At 40.4% G+C, this 17,092-nt stretch overlaps 1 protein-coding gene across 5 annotated transcripts in view; it reads right to left on the reverse strand.

Moving 5' to 3' along the window:
• Positions 1-259: 259 nt before the first annotated feature.
• Positions 260-17,092, reverse strand: part of LOC122528830 (sodium/potassium/calcium exchanger Nckx30C) — a 71,083-nt gene continuing 54,250 nt past the window's right edge. For all 5 annotated transcript variants that reach the window (XM_043654367.1, XM_043654366.1, XM_043654364.1 and 2 more), the window contains 2 exons: positions 10,158-10,410; positions 260-1,732 (listed from right to left, as the gene is read on the reverse strand). In XM_043654367.1, coding sequence (XP_043510302.1) covers positions 1,492-1,732; positions 10,158-10,410 — 494 coding nt within the window. In that variant the 3' untranslated portion in view covers positions 260-1,491. The remainder of the gene's footprint in view (positions 1,733-10,157; positions 10,411-17,092) is intronic.

The raw sequence follows: 17,092 nt of genomic DNA on the forward strand, positions 1-17,092 counted from the left end.
TTTNTTTTTTTTGTCCCTGAATGAATTTTCTCGGCGACGTCATCCTCGAAGAAACGTTTCCCCAGAGCTTCCAGTGCTCGCGATGAAAAGCACACGGAAGGGGAGGGAAGCTGTGTCGGCGCGCGCGACAAAACGAAGCGGACGCCCGTGCGAAGATTTTGCGAACACGCGACAGAGAGTAGATTTGCTAAGTTCTATGTATCATATAGGCGAAAAGAGAATGCTGTCTTTTTTCTTTTTATGTATATGTGTATATATATATATATATATATATATATATACATATATATATATATATATGTATGTATATAGAGAGAGAAATCAGCGAGCGGTCAGGCCGTCCACTGTGTAAACGAGGAATCGTCGATCGCTTGCTCGGAGGATGAAACCGTGCCAATGGCAGAATCGGTGACGGCTCGTCGGTTCGATATAGCAATTGCAATTCACTCGACGCGGTTGCGGAACCCGATTTGTCAATTCGGCTGACGCCACTTCAATGAGTCGCGCGAGTAGTATTCTGCGAGTTGGATCGTGCGCTTCGACGATCCTCGCGCTTGGAGACCGGTGCGTCGAGCTTCGAGCGTGCGAGAGTCTGTGACGAGTGGCGTCGACGAGCAAGTTGCACGAATCGAGACGCTACATCTAGGATAAATATCCGTAGAAGGAACAATGGTAAGAGTGCGGCTCTCGTAAGAGGAGGTACAGGTACGAAGAGAAGAAGCGTGGAGAAGAGAAAAGAAGGAAGGGAAGAAAATAGGAGAAGAAGGGGCAGGGCGGGGCGGGGTGGAGGGGAGGAGAGGCGAGGAAAGAGATAAAGAAGAAAAGAGAAAAAGGGACGTGGGAATCGTAGCGACAAAAGTGGTGGATCACCGTGATCCACGAGACGTCTACTCGCGCCAAGTAGACAACGTTTCGGCGGGATCGTTGGCACGACTGGCCGACGCGCTCGCTGCGTTTCGGACAAAGCGACGACTACGGCTCCTGTTCGTCGAACAGAATTTCGCCGCCTTGGAATTCTTAACGAGACGAGTATTTTGTTTCAGGTATTTCAATAGGTTTATACAATATGTACACGTATTCTCGACTAGAACGGAAAGAAAAAGAAGAAGAAGAAGAAAAAGAAAGAAAGAAAGAAAGAAAGAGAGAAAAAAAAGACAAAGGAAAGAGAGAAAAACAAATACGCTTCGTAATATTGAGTTAACGTGTAATAATCGTTCGACCGTATCAAACCGGCGATATTGGGAGGGTGACGAGATTCTTCGGTGGGAACGAGGGAAGGGGATCGTGATGCATCGACACTGTTTCGATAGTTATTTCAGGAAGGCTGTTGTCTATCGTTCTCCTCTGTCGATCGATCCGGCGCTCGAGGAAGATTTTGCTCGTCGGCCGCTGGACGACTCGCCGACGACGATGATTATGACGATGACGAGACCCGTAAGTGTGCGTCCATCTGCCGTCCTTGCTGGACCTTTCTGGCTCGCTCCCGGTTTCCTACACCGGACAGACCAGCATCTCGTACTCGAACATCAGCGAGACGGCGACGAAGACGAAGTAGAGGAGGAACATGGTGAACCCGAGTCCCTTGTTCATCCGCCACTTGAAACAGGCGATGCTAAAGATCACGAACGACAGCATGCAGAAGAGGATCGCTATGCTGCACACCATGCCCACCGAGTTCACCTCCACGGGTCTTCCGTAGATCAAGCCGTACAGCAACCACGGTACCGGAAGCCTGAAACACAACGGAAAATCCAGCCGAATTTCACTGTCTACTTTACTTCGATTCCATTACTTTAGGATATTATATATGTATACTCCGGCTCTACTCTAACCGACCAGAGTGTTTGTCGCTGAGACAAACGGACTGTGGTTTCGCGGAGTTTGACATGAAACAGTCGAACAAAGCACGATCGTTGCATGTCAAACTTATTATAGTCAAAGACTGTTGGACGTTGAAATTAATTGTTTTTCGAACGAACTATGTTGTTGTTGTTGCACTCATTCGATAATTCTTCAAATTATTATATCGAAATGTTTTTCCCAAATGCGTTTAAAATTTTTAATCGAAAATGAAAAACCTTCTTTAATAATTACAATCCAAAATGCAAAACAACAACTTCATTCGGTTTTACGATTCAACGTTATTTCAAGCGTTATTCATTAGATTTATTCGCCGATAAACGATGCTGCCGGATTAATCGGCTATTCGTTTATCTCGTACCAGAGATCGATCCCATACTGGCCAGTTAAGAGAGAGATAGAGAGAGAGAGAGAGAGAGAGAGAGAGAGAGAGAGTTCTATCGTGTTCTTCTCTAAAGAAAATTCCTTTGCCCCCCTCGTATGTAAAATATTTCAAAAAAAATATTAAAAAAAAAAAAACGATCGAGATCCCTGCCCGATACGTAGGCAGACTACTTGCACACGTTTCAGGAAGGGAAACGACTATTTTTAACCAAATGGCCCGTGACCTCGTTCCGTCTCGCGGCGAAGCAAATTGAGAAACTCCTCGGCCGGAAAAAAGATTTCGATGCACCCTGTACACACGTCATCCCTCCCCCGCTCCCCCCTCCCGCGTGCAAACCGAAAGGATTCGATTCACCGACCTTTCTCTATCCTGTCGCTTGTCAGTTTACTCACGACCTCTGCCCTCCCCTAACCGGGTCGCCAACACAGATATTAAAGGGGGAAACTGGAATGCGCGCGAAACGTGGGAGGAACGACGCGTTGCGACGCGCGTTCGATAAATCCCATCGGACAGACGTGATGATCCGTTGCTTCGCCAGTTTCTTTCGGAGCAAGGCCCCCCGTAATCGTAATCTCGCGAGCAATATCGCGCGCCTTTTCACCCTTCTTCCCCCCCCCCCCCCCGCCGGAAGTTGGCAGAGCTGCAGCCGAAGCATCCGACACGGTTACTGCAAGCGTTTTCCTGCTTTTCTCTCGGGCAACTCGCCAGCTGGCACCGCTGCAACGGATGCGTGTCGAGCGAATCGATCTTCGATCGACTCGACCGCCGGATGCTGGGACACCCTGGGCCAGAAAATCGTGCGTGTATATGTGCATATATATATATATATATATATATACACACACACATCTATCTGTGGATGAATACGCGTGCGTGCTACCTTCTATACGTGGGTGTATAACGCGATGTGTTGTTTGATCGAGAGATCGGCGAATTTTGGAAAGACGATGCTTTTTTCACTTGCAGTGTATAGCAGAACCTACTATTGAGATATACGAACTCGTAACTGATCGACTTCATCTCCTGTTGCAGTGCAACCCTTCTTTATCGAAATCATTATTTTATAAATATCTTGGTACATCGTATCGGGCAATTATTGTTAGTTTGCTGGTAAGTGAATAATCATCTCCTAGTAATAAACACTTTATTTTGTTATCTTGTTATTCTTGTCTTTTATCACTTATCTAGAATCTTTCCTTTATCCAAATTGTTTATACTATTTTGAGAATATCTTAATATTCGAATGTTGTATCTATCTGGACCTCTCGGAACAGAGATTCGCACTTCGTTGCGGTTAGATGTTAAAATATTCGTCAATTGAAAAAGTAATTATGTTTCATATTGAAGTAAGACTGGTGCGAGAATGGTAATTACGTCAATATTTTTTTTGCATAAATTACAACAGTTTAAAAATCTAGTACTCGATTAATGGGAGTCGCTGTTTCTTCTATCGATTATAAAATTCTCTCCAATTACATTACTCCTGTCATTCCATTTTTAGTGTCTTTATTTTTAATATTCAGCAGAATAATTACATCAATATACATTAATATTAATTATTCCATTAAATATTATATACTTAATTCATTCAACTTCCGTAAATTTTTTTTTTATTTTTTTCTTTTTTACTAATTCTCTTCTTTTCAAATTTATCGAACATAAATACAAAAAGTATCAACTACGAGTTGAATATTTCGACACGTGTCGAAAGCGTTGAATGACGACCGCCGTGTCATCAATCACGAACGCAAGAGGTACGAATTGAAGAGGAACGTCCGCGTTTTGGAAAGTCCGCGAGCGGCAAATTGATCTCGTGATTCGTCGAATAAACTGTCGCGTCTGCCTGCCGTTCTCGAACACGAAACAATTCCAGGGTATCGGGTGGGGGAGGGAGGGTTGATTGGTTATTTGGTTCACGTCGGGCAAAAATTCCGCCAGAATGAACGCCGTCTGTTCGCGTTTTATCGCTGCGCCACGTAGCAGGCGTATCCGCCTGTCCGCCATAATCCATTCCACGTCGTTATTGTTCCTGGGACGATTACTCCGCCGCGGAGCGGTTAGTTCAGAGATTCTGCTTTCTCGAAGTATCTCGGGTGGTGTCCCTGCTGTCGTCCTACTTTCGCGGCCGCGTTCGGCACCAAGACGACTCGATTAATTAACTTGCGCGTCGCAGGTCTTTGGCTCTTCATCTCTTTTCCTTTCGCACGAAGATATTCGTGCCGGTGCGTGTGTCCATTAGCGAGCAATTGTTGCGACATATTTTTTACGATAGCGACTTCCGTGACGTGTGTAAACGTGCACGTGAGATCACGGACCGATAGTTGGACTCATTTGCGACAGTTGCTCTCGGAGATACGATTCGTAGTGCAAATAGTGTCACATGTTATGTCGTGTATGTCGGACAGTGGTAGTCGGTTTCCAACCGGTATATCTGAAGTATTTGCGGGGGACTTTGGACAGTCGAACCGAAGTATTTACATATTACCTGCCGAAACATTTGCAGAGAGTTGATAATAAAGACACTAGGAAAAAGATATTGGTCGAAGGGAAAAATTTTCCCTTAATTCCGCGATTTGGTAGCGTCTCTGTCGTCAGCTTTGGGACGTAGAAAAATAAAAACTATCGCGTAAAGATAAAGAAACAGGAATCCTTCTACCGAACATTGAACATTTAAAGTTATTTGCGTACGTAAAAAAATTATTATTTATCGTACGTAGGAATTGTCCAATTTCTAATCCAGACTTTCTTCCTTTCTTTTAAAATAATTGCAATACGCGTTCAACCCGCGCAATTAACATGACACGACAGAACTAAACTCACAATTCTTTCTTGTAACTCTACTTGCACTCCGAATAACGCGAACATCCCCGACATTCGTTGAGTAAGAGATTTGGAGAACAGCGTCGATATTTTTGCAAGCAATCGCACAAAGTGTCGCAAGTTATTCACCAATGGACACGCACTTTATCCGAAAAGGAGCACGGAGAGTTTTTTCGACTTAGTGCTCCGTAACTTCGGGAAAATATTCGCCAACTGAGATGTATAAAACGATCCTTTGCCAGCCAGCGAAAAAAAAAAAGGATCCGGACGCGTTGTTTGAGCTTCTATGGTAGATCATCGTGGAAAATGAGTCGCGTCTGGCACGGTATTTCTGCTATTTCGCGCGCCAACAATATAATAATACCAAGAAGTGTGTGTATGTGTGTGTGTGTGTATTTGGAAGAGAACCATTGGAGGACGAAGCAAACGATGAACGACGAATGGCGAACGGCTATTACAAGGGAATAGCGAGAATACCTCAATGGGCTGGCGCAACGACCAATTCCACGCGTCTCCTCTTGGCTCCGTTTGAAACCCGCCGGTGAAATTCCAATTTATACGTTCGAATCCTGTTCGTACAATAACTAGGTAACGGCCCGTGTCCACGATTCCATTCCCGTCAGGAGTCTTCCAGCAATTTGGCCCGCGTCAAACTCAACTTGGATCCTGTGCCACCGTTTTTTTCTTTTTTTTCCTTTGGAAATTTTTCGAAAATCGCGACAGTCTTGGGATTGAACTCCAGACCAGACTGGATCTTTCTTACGATTTTTTTTACACACGCGTCGACGTAGAACAAGCAACTTTAATTTTAATTTTTGTCAGAAGAATGCGTACGCGTCGGCTAGAAAAATTCACTTTGCATTATGTTATTACTTTGACAGATTGTTAACCTGAATTTTATAAGACAAGGGCGATACGAATACAGAGAATACTCGTTTTTCGCGCGATAGATTGTACAAAATAAGGTTCAAACACCTCGCGAACGAATAATTTGTCGACACAGACAGAGAGTGCCGAGCTGCGTGAATCATCAGTGGATTATAGAAAAAAAAAAAAGAAAAAAAATGAATGAATACTGGACGATTTTTTGATATCGCCAAAAATAACGTAGATACTTGATACAGTCGTTACAGTGCTTAGAGCATAGTCATTTTTTGTTTAACGTTAAAATCAATTGTAACGCGATTTTTTACGGAAGATTATTCTATAGTCTATTACTATATTACTATAATGTATGTCGGTAACGTTGGTTTCAATGACGTTGCGTCTTTGGCCATTAAATAGTCCATAGTCAGTCCCGAATAGGTCAACAACCAACCCGATTCTCCGAGCCACTCGAGAATTCTCCCAGTCTGAGGAACTTTTTATTTTAATCATCTCGAATTTAAATGTGATTTAGCTACCAGAGTATAATGGATATTTAAATGGTCGGGAGATACAGCGCACTATCCGCGCGGGAAGAAAGATATACATTTTCCAAGTTCGAAGGACAATTTCTTTCTCCGACGCCGTCGAACAGTTTCCGATATATACGCGGCGTATCAGTGGGGGATTCTAAACGTATTAAAAATCGCTTACGTACATCCTCTGTCCAACGACTTTATTTATCTTCAACGATATCTATCTCTACGTTCCGCCTGATAGAAAAGCAATAAATGCAAACCGAGCAGTCGCTTTGGCTTATCGTATGCGGCGGCCGTAGGAACAGTTTCGTTCCGCGTTCGTATTTAAAGTCGTGTTTTGCAAAGCGACCAGGCGAATAAAAAGTACGTACGAATTACTTGGTCAAACGTTGGGATAACCTTTCGTCGCGTTCCGAGACGTTTTTCAAAAGCGCTCTGGCACAAATACATAGCCGCTGGCTCGGGTAAAATATATTTCAAATCGTATCGCATATTTCTTCGAATGTCTTCTTTCTTTCGAATATTCCATTACATTGAATGATGAAACGGAATACCGAAAGATCTATCTTTTAGCAAACTTTGTGAAAATTGTTGTTGCCGAACAAGTTGGATCACACTGTCCTCAAGAACGACATAAATCGAACTGAAATCGATTTTACAATAAATTTTGCTGTTTCATTAGGATCTATCACGTCCAACGTTCCACGTATTTTCAAAAATTGACTCGAAGAAATCGAGCTAAAACTAGCTATATTTTATTTACGAGGACCTAACATTATGCCCAGAAAGTATCGACGTTGCACGAAGAAATATTATAGATTTTTCCATAGATTTTTAACCGATGGGTTAAACTTTATCAAGGTTCGAGCTTCACCGAAAAATCTTTTGGTCCATTAATAATAACGATATGCGACAGTTGGTTTTAGTTCTGAGGGCATATGCAAACTTCCTCCACAACGGCGAAGGGGTTTGCAGGAAGGAAACAATTAGGACGCCAGCCTTACCAGTATCATTCACCGCTCGCAGGATCGGAGATCACGTTTGCTCCGATGCTGAATTGCAAGAAATTTTGCTCTTGGGGACGTGGTATCTACGAATTGACTCCTTATCGGCGCGCAGCGTGTGCATCCCATAGTTCCCTTTTAGTCGCCTTTTACGACACGCAGGGAATACGTTGGGTTTATTCTTTTCCCACACCCACAGGGATATGCGACAGAGCGATTTCATTTACCGGTTATCTATATTATCCAATTAAATAGATTGTGCCACGCGCACATGTTTCCGATGTTTCCAATAGGTGGCCGATTGGCGAATCTGTCAGAGGACCGTTTCTTTAGTTCCTTTCATCGGAGTAATCGTTCGCGACGTCGGGCAATTTCCGTCCCCCACCGAAGACACTCTCTCTTCTCTTTCTCCGAATCGATCGAAAAACCTCAAGAAAACTTGTCCCTTGTTTGTCCGACGTAGGAAAATAGAGAAAAAAATCGCGTAATCGAAATTTGCCAAGAAGCAACTACGTAACGATGGCTACTCTTTCAAATTTTCCTGCTTCTGGTTAATTCTAACCGACAAGCGTTCGATCTTCTCGCCCTTGCTTGCGCTGGAATGACGTGCCACGCACGTCGAGAATTTTTTGCTTCAAATTGCAACATTTTTTCAGTTTTAAGTATATTTAATAAATGTATATATATATAAATATATATATAATGTAACCCAGGTAAAACGAATGATAAGTTTGTTACTTCTTAATAATTTCTATCCAGTGATATCATACCGACGAGTTCAAGAGAAAAAGAAAACGACGAATTATTGTATACAGTTCGGTCACTCGTTATGGTCCGCGAACCATAGTTGCCAGCGCAAGGGGTGAAACAATACGTTCAGAGCGACGGCTGATTTCTTCAAGATTTGTCTGTCGCGTTAACCTTCTTCCCTAGTTTGTTCTGCCTAGACAAAAGTCCCGAGCCTTCCGTGAAATGATCGTAAACTTGCGAAAGATCACGACGACGAGAAATGTTGCATTCCAGGTGAACACCAGCTAACGAGACGATTCCGCCGGCTCAAAGTGACGTAATCTTATTACCCCTTAACCGTCTTCTGGAGAACAATGGCGTTTCGGCCATATCTCCGGCTATCTCCTTCTTTCTCCTCGCCGTATAATGTACAATAAATTCCCATAATTGCACCGTGAAACGGACACGTTTGAATATCAATCGACTTGCTGCTGCGTGGGAAACGTTCGTGCGATCGTCGATCTGAGGAGATTATATTTTCATTTCACGATGAACGCTATAACGGTCGGAAACATTACTATAGTGTGATACGTAAGAAAAAAGAAACCGCTCGGAACCGAGGTTCCTTCGCCGGGAAGGTTTGAAAAAATTGTCTCGTGTCGCGTAGGTTACAATCTTGCTGGAGGTTTATTGTCAGATTGTGTGCCCCGCATGAAAATTGCCATAACCGATGTCCCCGATAACGCCAAGCGCGATGGCCGTTTATAACCGAGTCGTATAAATCCATACACGACCTACATCGGACTGCAGAGAAAATAAATATCGATAAATTATCTCGGCGGATCGCGGCGAAGAAATTGAAAAACCTCTCGAATTTTTTCTTTTTGCGTTCGATGTATCTTCGACAAACGCGTCGTCCATCGAACGCATCTTCCTCCCACAATTGTCATCGTTTAGCCAATGTTACTTTTATATTACTTATACGACTGAATTACAGTAGGTCAAAAATTGGCAAATCCTATTCTTCTTGCATCTCTGCGAGAACAAAACTTTTGACTCGCAAACGAGTACCTTTTTTCAAATTTTCATATTCCTCGTATTATTGGAAAATTGTTACTATACATATTATTTGGATCAGTTCTATGGTAAGTTCCATTCCTATGCTAGCGAGCTATCCACATGGAAATATCGAAAGAAGAAATACGTTCGATCCCGGTATACAGTTTCTCACGCAAGTGTTCGAGCATTTATAGAAACTTTTTACGAATGCATTTCGCATGTTACACAACAGGGCACGTTTTGAAAATTCATCGACGCTGTAATGCGACTCGGTATTACCATAAATTCGAAGCAAATCTAAAACATATAGAAATTACATGATATATTTAATACAAATATACGCTTCGCTTGAATATCGCAAAATTATTCAAACAGTCGGCGATCCATTATATCAACAAGCCTTCGGTAGAATTACATTTGACATTTGTTACATGCTTGTCAAATAGTTATTTACATCGTGTGCTAACTTTTTATGTAATCTATGTTTCATTAAATGACAATTATAGTAATAACAATGATAATGATATTAAAATTATAATTATAATTATATATAATATATTAATTAAAAAAATTAAATAAATATAAATAAAAAAGTTAAATATTAAAATTATAATTATAATTATTATTAAGCATATTTTAATAAACAAGTGCACACATCTGTCTGCTGCCAGATCTTTTTATATTCCTTCTGTATTCTGCATTTCAAATTTTGCCAATATATTATCGCGACTCATTCGTGTCTCATTACAGCTTTTGGCGCTTAATCAAGTGCCAAAATATTTTATACAACACGCACGACATCATCAAACGATAAAAGTTCCTCCGTGACGAACGCTCGTATACTTTCACCAGCCACTGTATACGTGATACACACAAGACGGGAAATATAATGCTCACCCAACTGTCACGTCGAAGATGTTGCTGCCAACGGAGCTCGAGACGGCCATGTCGCCGAATCCTTTTCGCGCGACGATCACGCTGGTGATCAGGTCTGGGATGCTGGTACCGGCTGCGAGGAACGTCAGTCCCATCACTTCCGGCGGGATGCGAATCGTGTCGCCGGCGACGTTCGCCCACCAGACCATCAGGTACGAATACGCCGCGATCCAGCAGATCGAGCCGATGAACGTCACCGCGAAGAACTTTTTCCCTGTAACAAACAGATCGGGGATCGGATCTCGAACAAACGTCCCTCTCGTATCCGCTAGAAACGAGATTCCCCTCTCTCCTCTTCCTCGAGGAAATTTCACCCTTTTTCTTCCTTCTCTTCCTTTTTCCTCTCAAGTCTGTTCAAACGTCGAATTTAGAAATTTAAGGCACTTTCGTTTCCTGTTTCCTTTTTTATTTTCGACAAAAATGTGATGACGAGCAACGTAAAAAATAACTAAAAAATATATTTGTATGCGGATATAAAAAAATCACTTTCGTGTCAATTTTCCTTTTAGAACGAACGACACAAAATATATCTAAAAATATATATATATATACAATTATTCGTATAAATTAGAAAGTTTGGAGAAAGACTTTAGACGAAAATTTGTACCCTTCTCTTCATTCAATTATCTAGAAATTCAAATTTCATTTCTTTGAATTTCTTAAAATCTGCCTCATGTTCAAACCATTGCGAACGAAATTAAATACATTCGCCGTCATGCAAAACCATCGTTTAAACTTGTATTCTGATATTCCGTGATACGATTCAGCGACATTGTCATCAAAATTCTATTCAAATTTGTTCGCTGTATTATTTGAAACGAATAACACAATAACGTTGGACCTTGGTAAGGGTTCAAAGGGTCTTCTTTAGAGCCTAACACTGAAAAGTCTGCCCTCTGCCCACGATAAAACTAAAAATTATTCAAACTGTTTGAGGGAAAGAAGTCGACCACGCCCAACACTCCCTGTAATCGCGATAATCGAAATCTAGCCTTGAATCTCTGCAATTGCATTAGGCAGATAAGAATCGGAATGCTTCTACTATTACCGGTATTAATATCACTGCTATCGAGAATGAACTTTCTATTATCGTTTGCCTCGAGTATCGCGAAAGCTAAGATGCGATAAAGGAACTTTACGAAAATCGAACCTGAGATTTCTATGGTCTACCCTCTTCCTTTCTTCTTTCTCATTTCACCTTTCTCGAAATTGTAATAGAAATTTCCGTATTCTTGTCACTTGAATCAACCTCGCTGCTGCTACATCGATTTAATAGTCATCACAGACGCTCGATTTCTACAAGCCATTATTTTCAGAGGCAATTCATCACGAAGAAAAAAAAAAAAAAAACAATGTTGATCGCGGGAAGAAGAAATCTGACAGAACTGTTTCGTGCGTTCGACTTTAACCACCTCTGAGCGAGCAATCAGTTTCTTCGTCGCGAGCTTTATAAAAAAGGACTTAATTATTGCCTCGACATTGAAATTTCAATTAATCATCCGGGGCCCCGTTCGTATCTAACGACGATCCGGTGGAAAATATTCGAAGAAAAGGGGAAAATTAACCGCGACATTTAGAAAACATGCAGCAAACACATTTTTGACATGAACTTCCTGAACTTTTGTAGAAATTGTCAAACGCTTATTTTTAGACGTTGTAATTAATTATAATGATGGATTAATATCGTTGATTATAACAATGCATAATAGAGATTATTAATCGTTGTGTTATAACAATTGAATTTTGCTACGAATCAACCGTATAATCGGGATTGTTAAGTATTTATTTTTTGTAAAAGAGAAGACAAACAGCGACGTTTGCCGAATAGTACAATGAATGAATTTCAGACGTTTCGATGAACTTACTCGCATCGAGATGTTGTTCTCACACGGAGAGTTATTTCTCGCGAGAGGGTAAAAACCGACTGCGACGTTTATTAAAACGCACAATAAACAAATCACGGGCGTTTTTAATGAAGTTCACGAATCGAAAGTTCCTTTTGTGGAAAGTTATTCCCTTTGAAAGAGGGAAACGCGACGTTTATAAAACGTATAATAAGTATAAATTTCAACCAACATGTCGAATGGAAAGTTTCGCTTTCACGGGAAATGCCGCTTCCCGACGAAGAGAGAGAACCAACCGTGACATTTATGACTCATGACGAATAAATTTTCGGCCCGGAATTTTCTCTAATGGGCTTTGCGAGTTCAAAACACGTAATTAAAAAAAAAAAGAAAAAGAAATTTTATTCGAATCGAAAGTCTCCTCTCTCCAGATTGTTATTTTCCGAGGCAACCAATCGATTTGTCAAACGTACGATAAATAAATTACAGTCGCGAGCCTCTCGCGAGTTGAAAGAGTCCCTTTCGTAGAAAATCACTCTGAGAGACAGGGGAGAGCCGAATAAATCTTAAACACCTCGAACGATCAAATACCCTATGGAGAAAATTATTCCGCAGTCATCGTGTACACAATGACATATAATCAGATGGATACGATAATACGATAAAACGGCGATTTATAAAACGGATTTCGAGCTCGGCCCGCGGAGAAACCGAGGGGGCCGCGCCGATTTCGAGGGCGTGAATTGAAACGGAGGGGCCGCGGCGCAATTTCGCGCAACAATGAAAAGCTGCGCCTCGCTCGTAGCTGCGGCAGGCGTTGAATGCCTGCGAGCGAGGCAACAATCAGTCGTCGATTCGAAATTAGCGTGTCAATATCATCTTTCGTCGGTGGCATTGTGTGCCCGCCCGTTGAAACGCAGCCCGTTAATAGGCCGTGATAATGCGGCACGTCCGTGATTGATGGCGGCCCGGGGAAACGGGAATTTTGAATAACAGAGACGCGCGCGTGTGCCGTCCATCTTAGAGCGCCGTTTAATTGCGTCGGTCGATCTCCGTTCCATGCCGGGAGGACCGCGCCTCCGCGACATTGAACCAGCATCAACGGAGGAAGTTCAAATGCCGCGAGAGTAGAGATGGGATCGAGCACACTCTCGAAATTTGTCATTTGTGACTGCGAATTTTCGCGCGTTTATTAAAAATTTAACGCGTTGACTGTCGTATGAATCAAACACGACTCGCGCCACGTTTGTTCAATGCGCTGCAACGTGAATCATATTTGCTTCGCGCAAACCTTTTTCTTTCGTTCATCCGTGATTCATGTCCGAATGAAATGCTTATGGGTAATGGACAACAGATGTCTGGTAAACAGATTTATATAGTTGAATTTTAACTATTAGATACTACAGGTTGCCTAGTTTATTTTTATCTGATTTAAGTCAAATTTTAAGCGTAGTGTTGAATAAAAAATATACCCAATTGCATGAAATAGGTACAGTATTTTTTATGTTACTTATTGGCAAATTACAAAGAAAAAGAAGGTGAGGTAGGAGTATTAAAAATTTTTTTTTAATATTATGACGTTCAACGTGTTAAATTTGGAAATTAATTTGCATGGAACTTGCAAAGTATGTATAAAATATCGGAGTACATCGCGTTCGTTGTGATGTTAGCTAGACGACGTTCCATCTTTTGGATTCTGTCTTTTCCAATCGTATTTATGAAAACGCGAATTTGCACGAAAAACCACGCTTGATTTATAAATGTTTTCACTGTTGCTTTTAATCTTTCAAAGGTAGCTTCCAATATTTCGTGAGTACTTCCAGGAATGGAGATAATATTCCCAAGCAGAGTTGAATACTAGTGGGGCACAGATAATGGGCTCAAATATTTCACGAGTAGATTCGAATCTTTTATAAAATATTTCCAATGGGAATACTTTCATGCGTATTTGAATCTATCGAAGCGTGATAGTTTCGAATGATCCGCAAATAGATCCACTTCCGCAAGTGAGAACAAAATGCCTACTTCAAAGTAGACGTGAATGCTAGATAAAAATGGAATTTACGAATTTATGCCTCGGAAGAAAAAACAAATTTATAGCCCTACGGAATTCTTAATTCCATATTTTCAATTCGTAAAATTTCGAGATTAATAAGTACAAATTGTGCGTAATAATTGACGTCTAACGATGCGACTACGATATGCTAATTTAAGAAGATCGAGAGAAGAAAACAGACATCTATTGCTACTTGCGAGTACGTTGAACCCCAACAGGTACTCGTTTTAGAATTCGAAACCAGTCCTGATAAAACGATCGCAAGATCAAAGTCAATCTTTGGCTTGAATTTTACTTTGAAGATACATGTCGTGCTTATTCCCATCGCTAGGCAGTAACCGCGTCGATATCGATCGATGAAAACGAATGAAATAAATATCTTTAACCATCTCTCGTGGGGAAACGGTGAATGAAAGAGTAAATTTACCGTTAGCGTAATGGCATTAAATATAAAACGCGTCGGAAAGTAATAAAGTTAAGAACGTAACCGGTCGTAAGAGAGAAATCGAAGTGATCAATAGTTAAAAATACTGAGCGATCCGATCGAACCGGATAGAATGATCAGGCGATTGAACCACTTCTTCTGAGAATAGACTTTTTCTTTTCTTTTCTTTTTTCTATTTTTTTTTTTTTTTCTTTTCTTCTTTCTTCTTGTCCGAAGATAATGGAATATGTCTGCGTAGAGCCGGCGCGATCGAGCGGTCTCGCGCGTTAAATAATGCAGCACGCAGACGGATATATCCGGTTTCCGAACTACACCGATTGCGCCGCCAAGTACGGAAAGAAAGTTCCCGCCAAGCTATTTTTGGCAAAATTTCATTAACGCGCGAACGAGCGACGTTCGACGTCCTCGCTAAGTGTAATACTCGAGAGTGTACGAAGCGAAGGAACGAAAACGGCGAGCAAAAGGGGGAGGAAGGATCGTTGAATTACCGCTTCGTGCAGAGACCTACCAGTGATTCTCTTTGCTCGTGGTATCAACTCGCATAACCGCTCACCTACGAGGATTACGCTCTCTAATCGTTTTAGTGGCAGAGCTTTGCTAATACCGAGAAATCCGAGAAGTGTTTCCGAAACATCAGCGACGTACTCCGTCAGATTCTGGTTCTACGTGCGAAAATTCATCGGACACTTTTTGTTTTTTCCTTGATAAGCATTTCACCGATTGCAAAGCACGGTGAAAGAATTATCGAATTTTCGAAGACACTGACGATTCTTGTGGATCTTGAATTTGGGAGCAGTGCGAATCGTAGAAATGATCACTTCGATGAAATTCACCGTTGCTCGAAAGTACGTAGACATTTCTTTCATTCGTTAAATTTGAAAATTGAAGGAGATTAATAATAAAAATTCGAATGAATTTCGTGTATTCTAATTCGCACTGCGTCAGAGAGCATGCATTGCCAATAATTCGCGTATATTGTCAATATTATCTCATTCATAACAATGTTACGTTCCCTTCTCATCTGCATATCTATCGTGTGTATTTGTACAAGCTTGCTTTGCGAATACACGGTACGCTTACTTTCAATAAATTCTATAAATCTCGCCAACATACTACCATGTTTAACGATAAACGTAGCAAAATTATCACGTAATTTTTTGATACTAGACGCACCGAGTGAACGCCCGTTTATTTAAGAAATTTGAACAATTCATTCGATCAATTAAATACTACTGAAATCGTAGATTCCAAAAAATTGGTAAATATTGACGTACTTTTGATATCGCAGTTATATTACGGGTACCCATAAGTAATATCGTTTTTTTGATACTGTACAAAATTTTATTATACGCAGTTTCAATCTAATCAATATTAATTTTCAACACAAAATTTTATTTTACTTAAGAGTACAGTACGGTATATATTTTCAAAACAAAATTTTATTTTATTTAAGAGTTAATACAGTTTTAATCTATAATATAATTTAACAATAAGCACACTGACAAATGTCAATATATCTAATTAGAATATAGATTATAATATAGATTATAATTATTGTCACTAAATGGCAACGTTTATTAAATTTAAAGGAAACGACATTACTCGTGGGTAATTACGCCCCCAATATTTAAAGAACGAAATTTCGCATGCATCAGCCTAATGATTGCTGCAATTTACTCGCTACAAAGCAACTCGTCTTTTGGAACTCGACTTTTTGGAAAAACTGAACCAAGTAACAGACTCGAGCCTGCTCGTCCAAGAATCCCCTGATAAATCCTGGTTAAACTATAAAAACTCGTCTAGATTCTCGAGGGGGCCACTCTTTTACCGGTGAATCGAAGCAGAACGAGCTACGTCTTTGATATCTCACTATGAAACTGAGGGCCGTTGCTTCTGTCCTTCGAAACAATATGCATTCCTTCTTTGGAATTGAAACAAAGTCTCAGTCATCTTGAGTTGACCGTTTCAATGCCAATAAGACCATACACCTATCAATGTAAATGCAAAATATTTTACTGATATACGTACATAGTATGTATATAAAATAATACGAGTTACGTTGTTGCGTGAAATGTCCGATTTAATGTTTAAAATCCATGATTATCTATAATTCAACGACCGAAAGTACTGTGGTCAATTTATAGCTTAAAGCCAACCGAAATATAATTACATCGTGTCATAATTTCATCAACTCTTTTGGCGCTTGAAATTACCGGAAGTCTGAAAATTTAATACCGAGTAAAAGAGCATGTAACGAATGAAAAATTCTTCGTTCACCTAGATATATAGTAAGGAGCAAAACTGAACCAACGAATAAAATTTTCTTTATAGTTTCCCAAAACTATAAAGAATCAGATAGTAAAGTTTCATGTTTCTATGCTTTACTTAACAATAAAAAATATTTTTCTTAAAAAATTTTGTTGAACAAAATTGACTCAATTTTGCTCCTTACCATATATATATATATATATATATATATATATATATATATATATATGCTTTGATTTATTCATTCAATTATATTGCAATAATATGTTGTGTTCTTTGAATC

This window comes from Frieseomelitta varia, unplaced genomic scaffold, assembly GCF_011392965.1.
Source record: "Frieseomelitta varia isolate USP_RPSP 00005682 unplaced genomic scaffold, Fvar_1.2 scaffold_264, whole genome shotgun sequence".
Classification (NCBI taxonomy): Eukaryota; Metazoa; Arthropoda; class Insecta; order Hymenoptera; family Apidae; genus Frieseomelitta; species Frieseomelitta varia.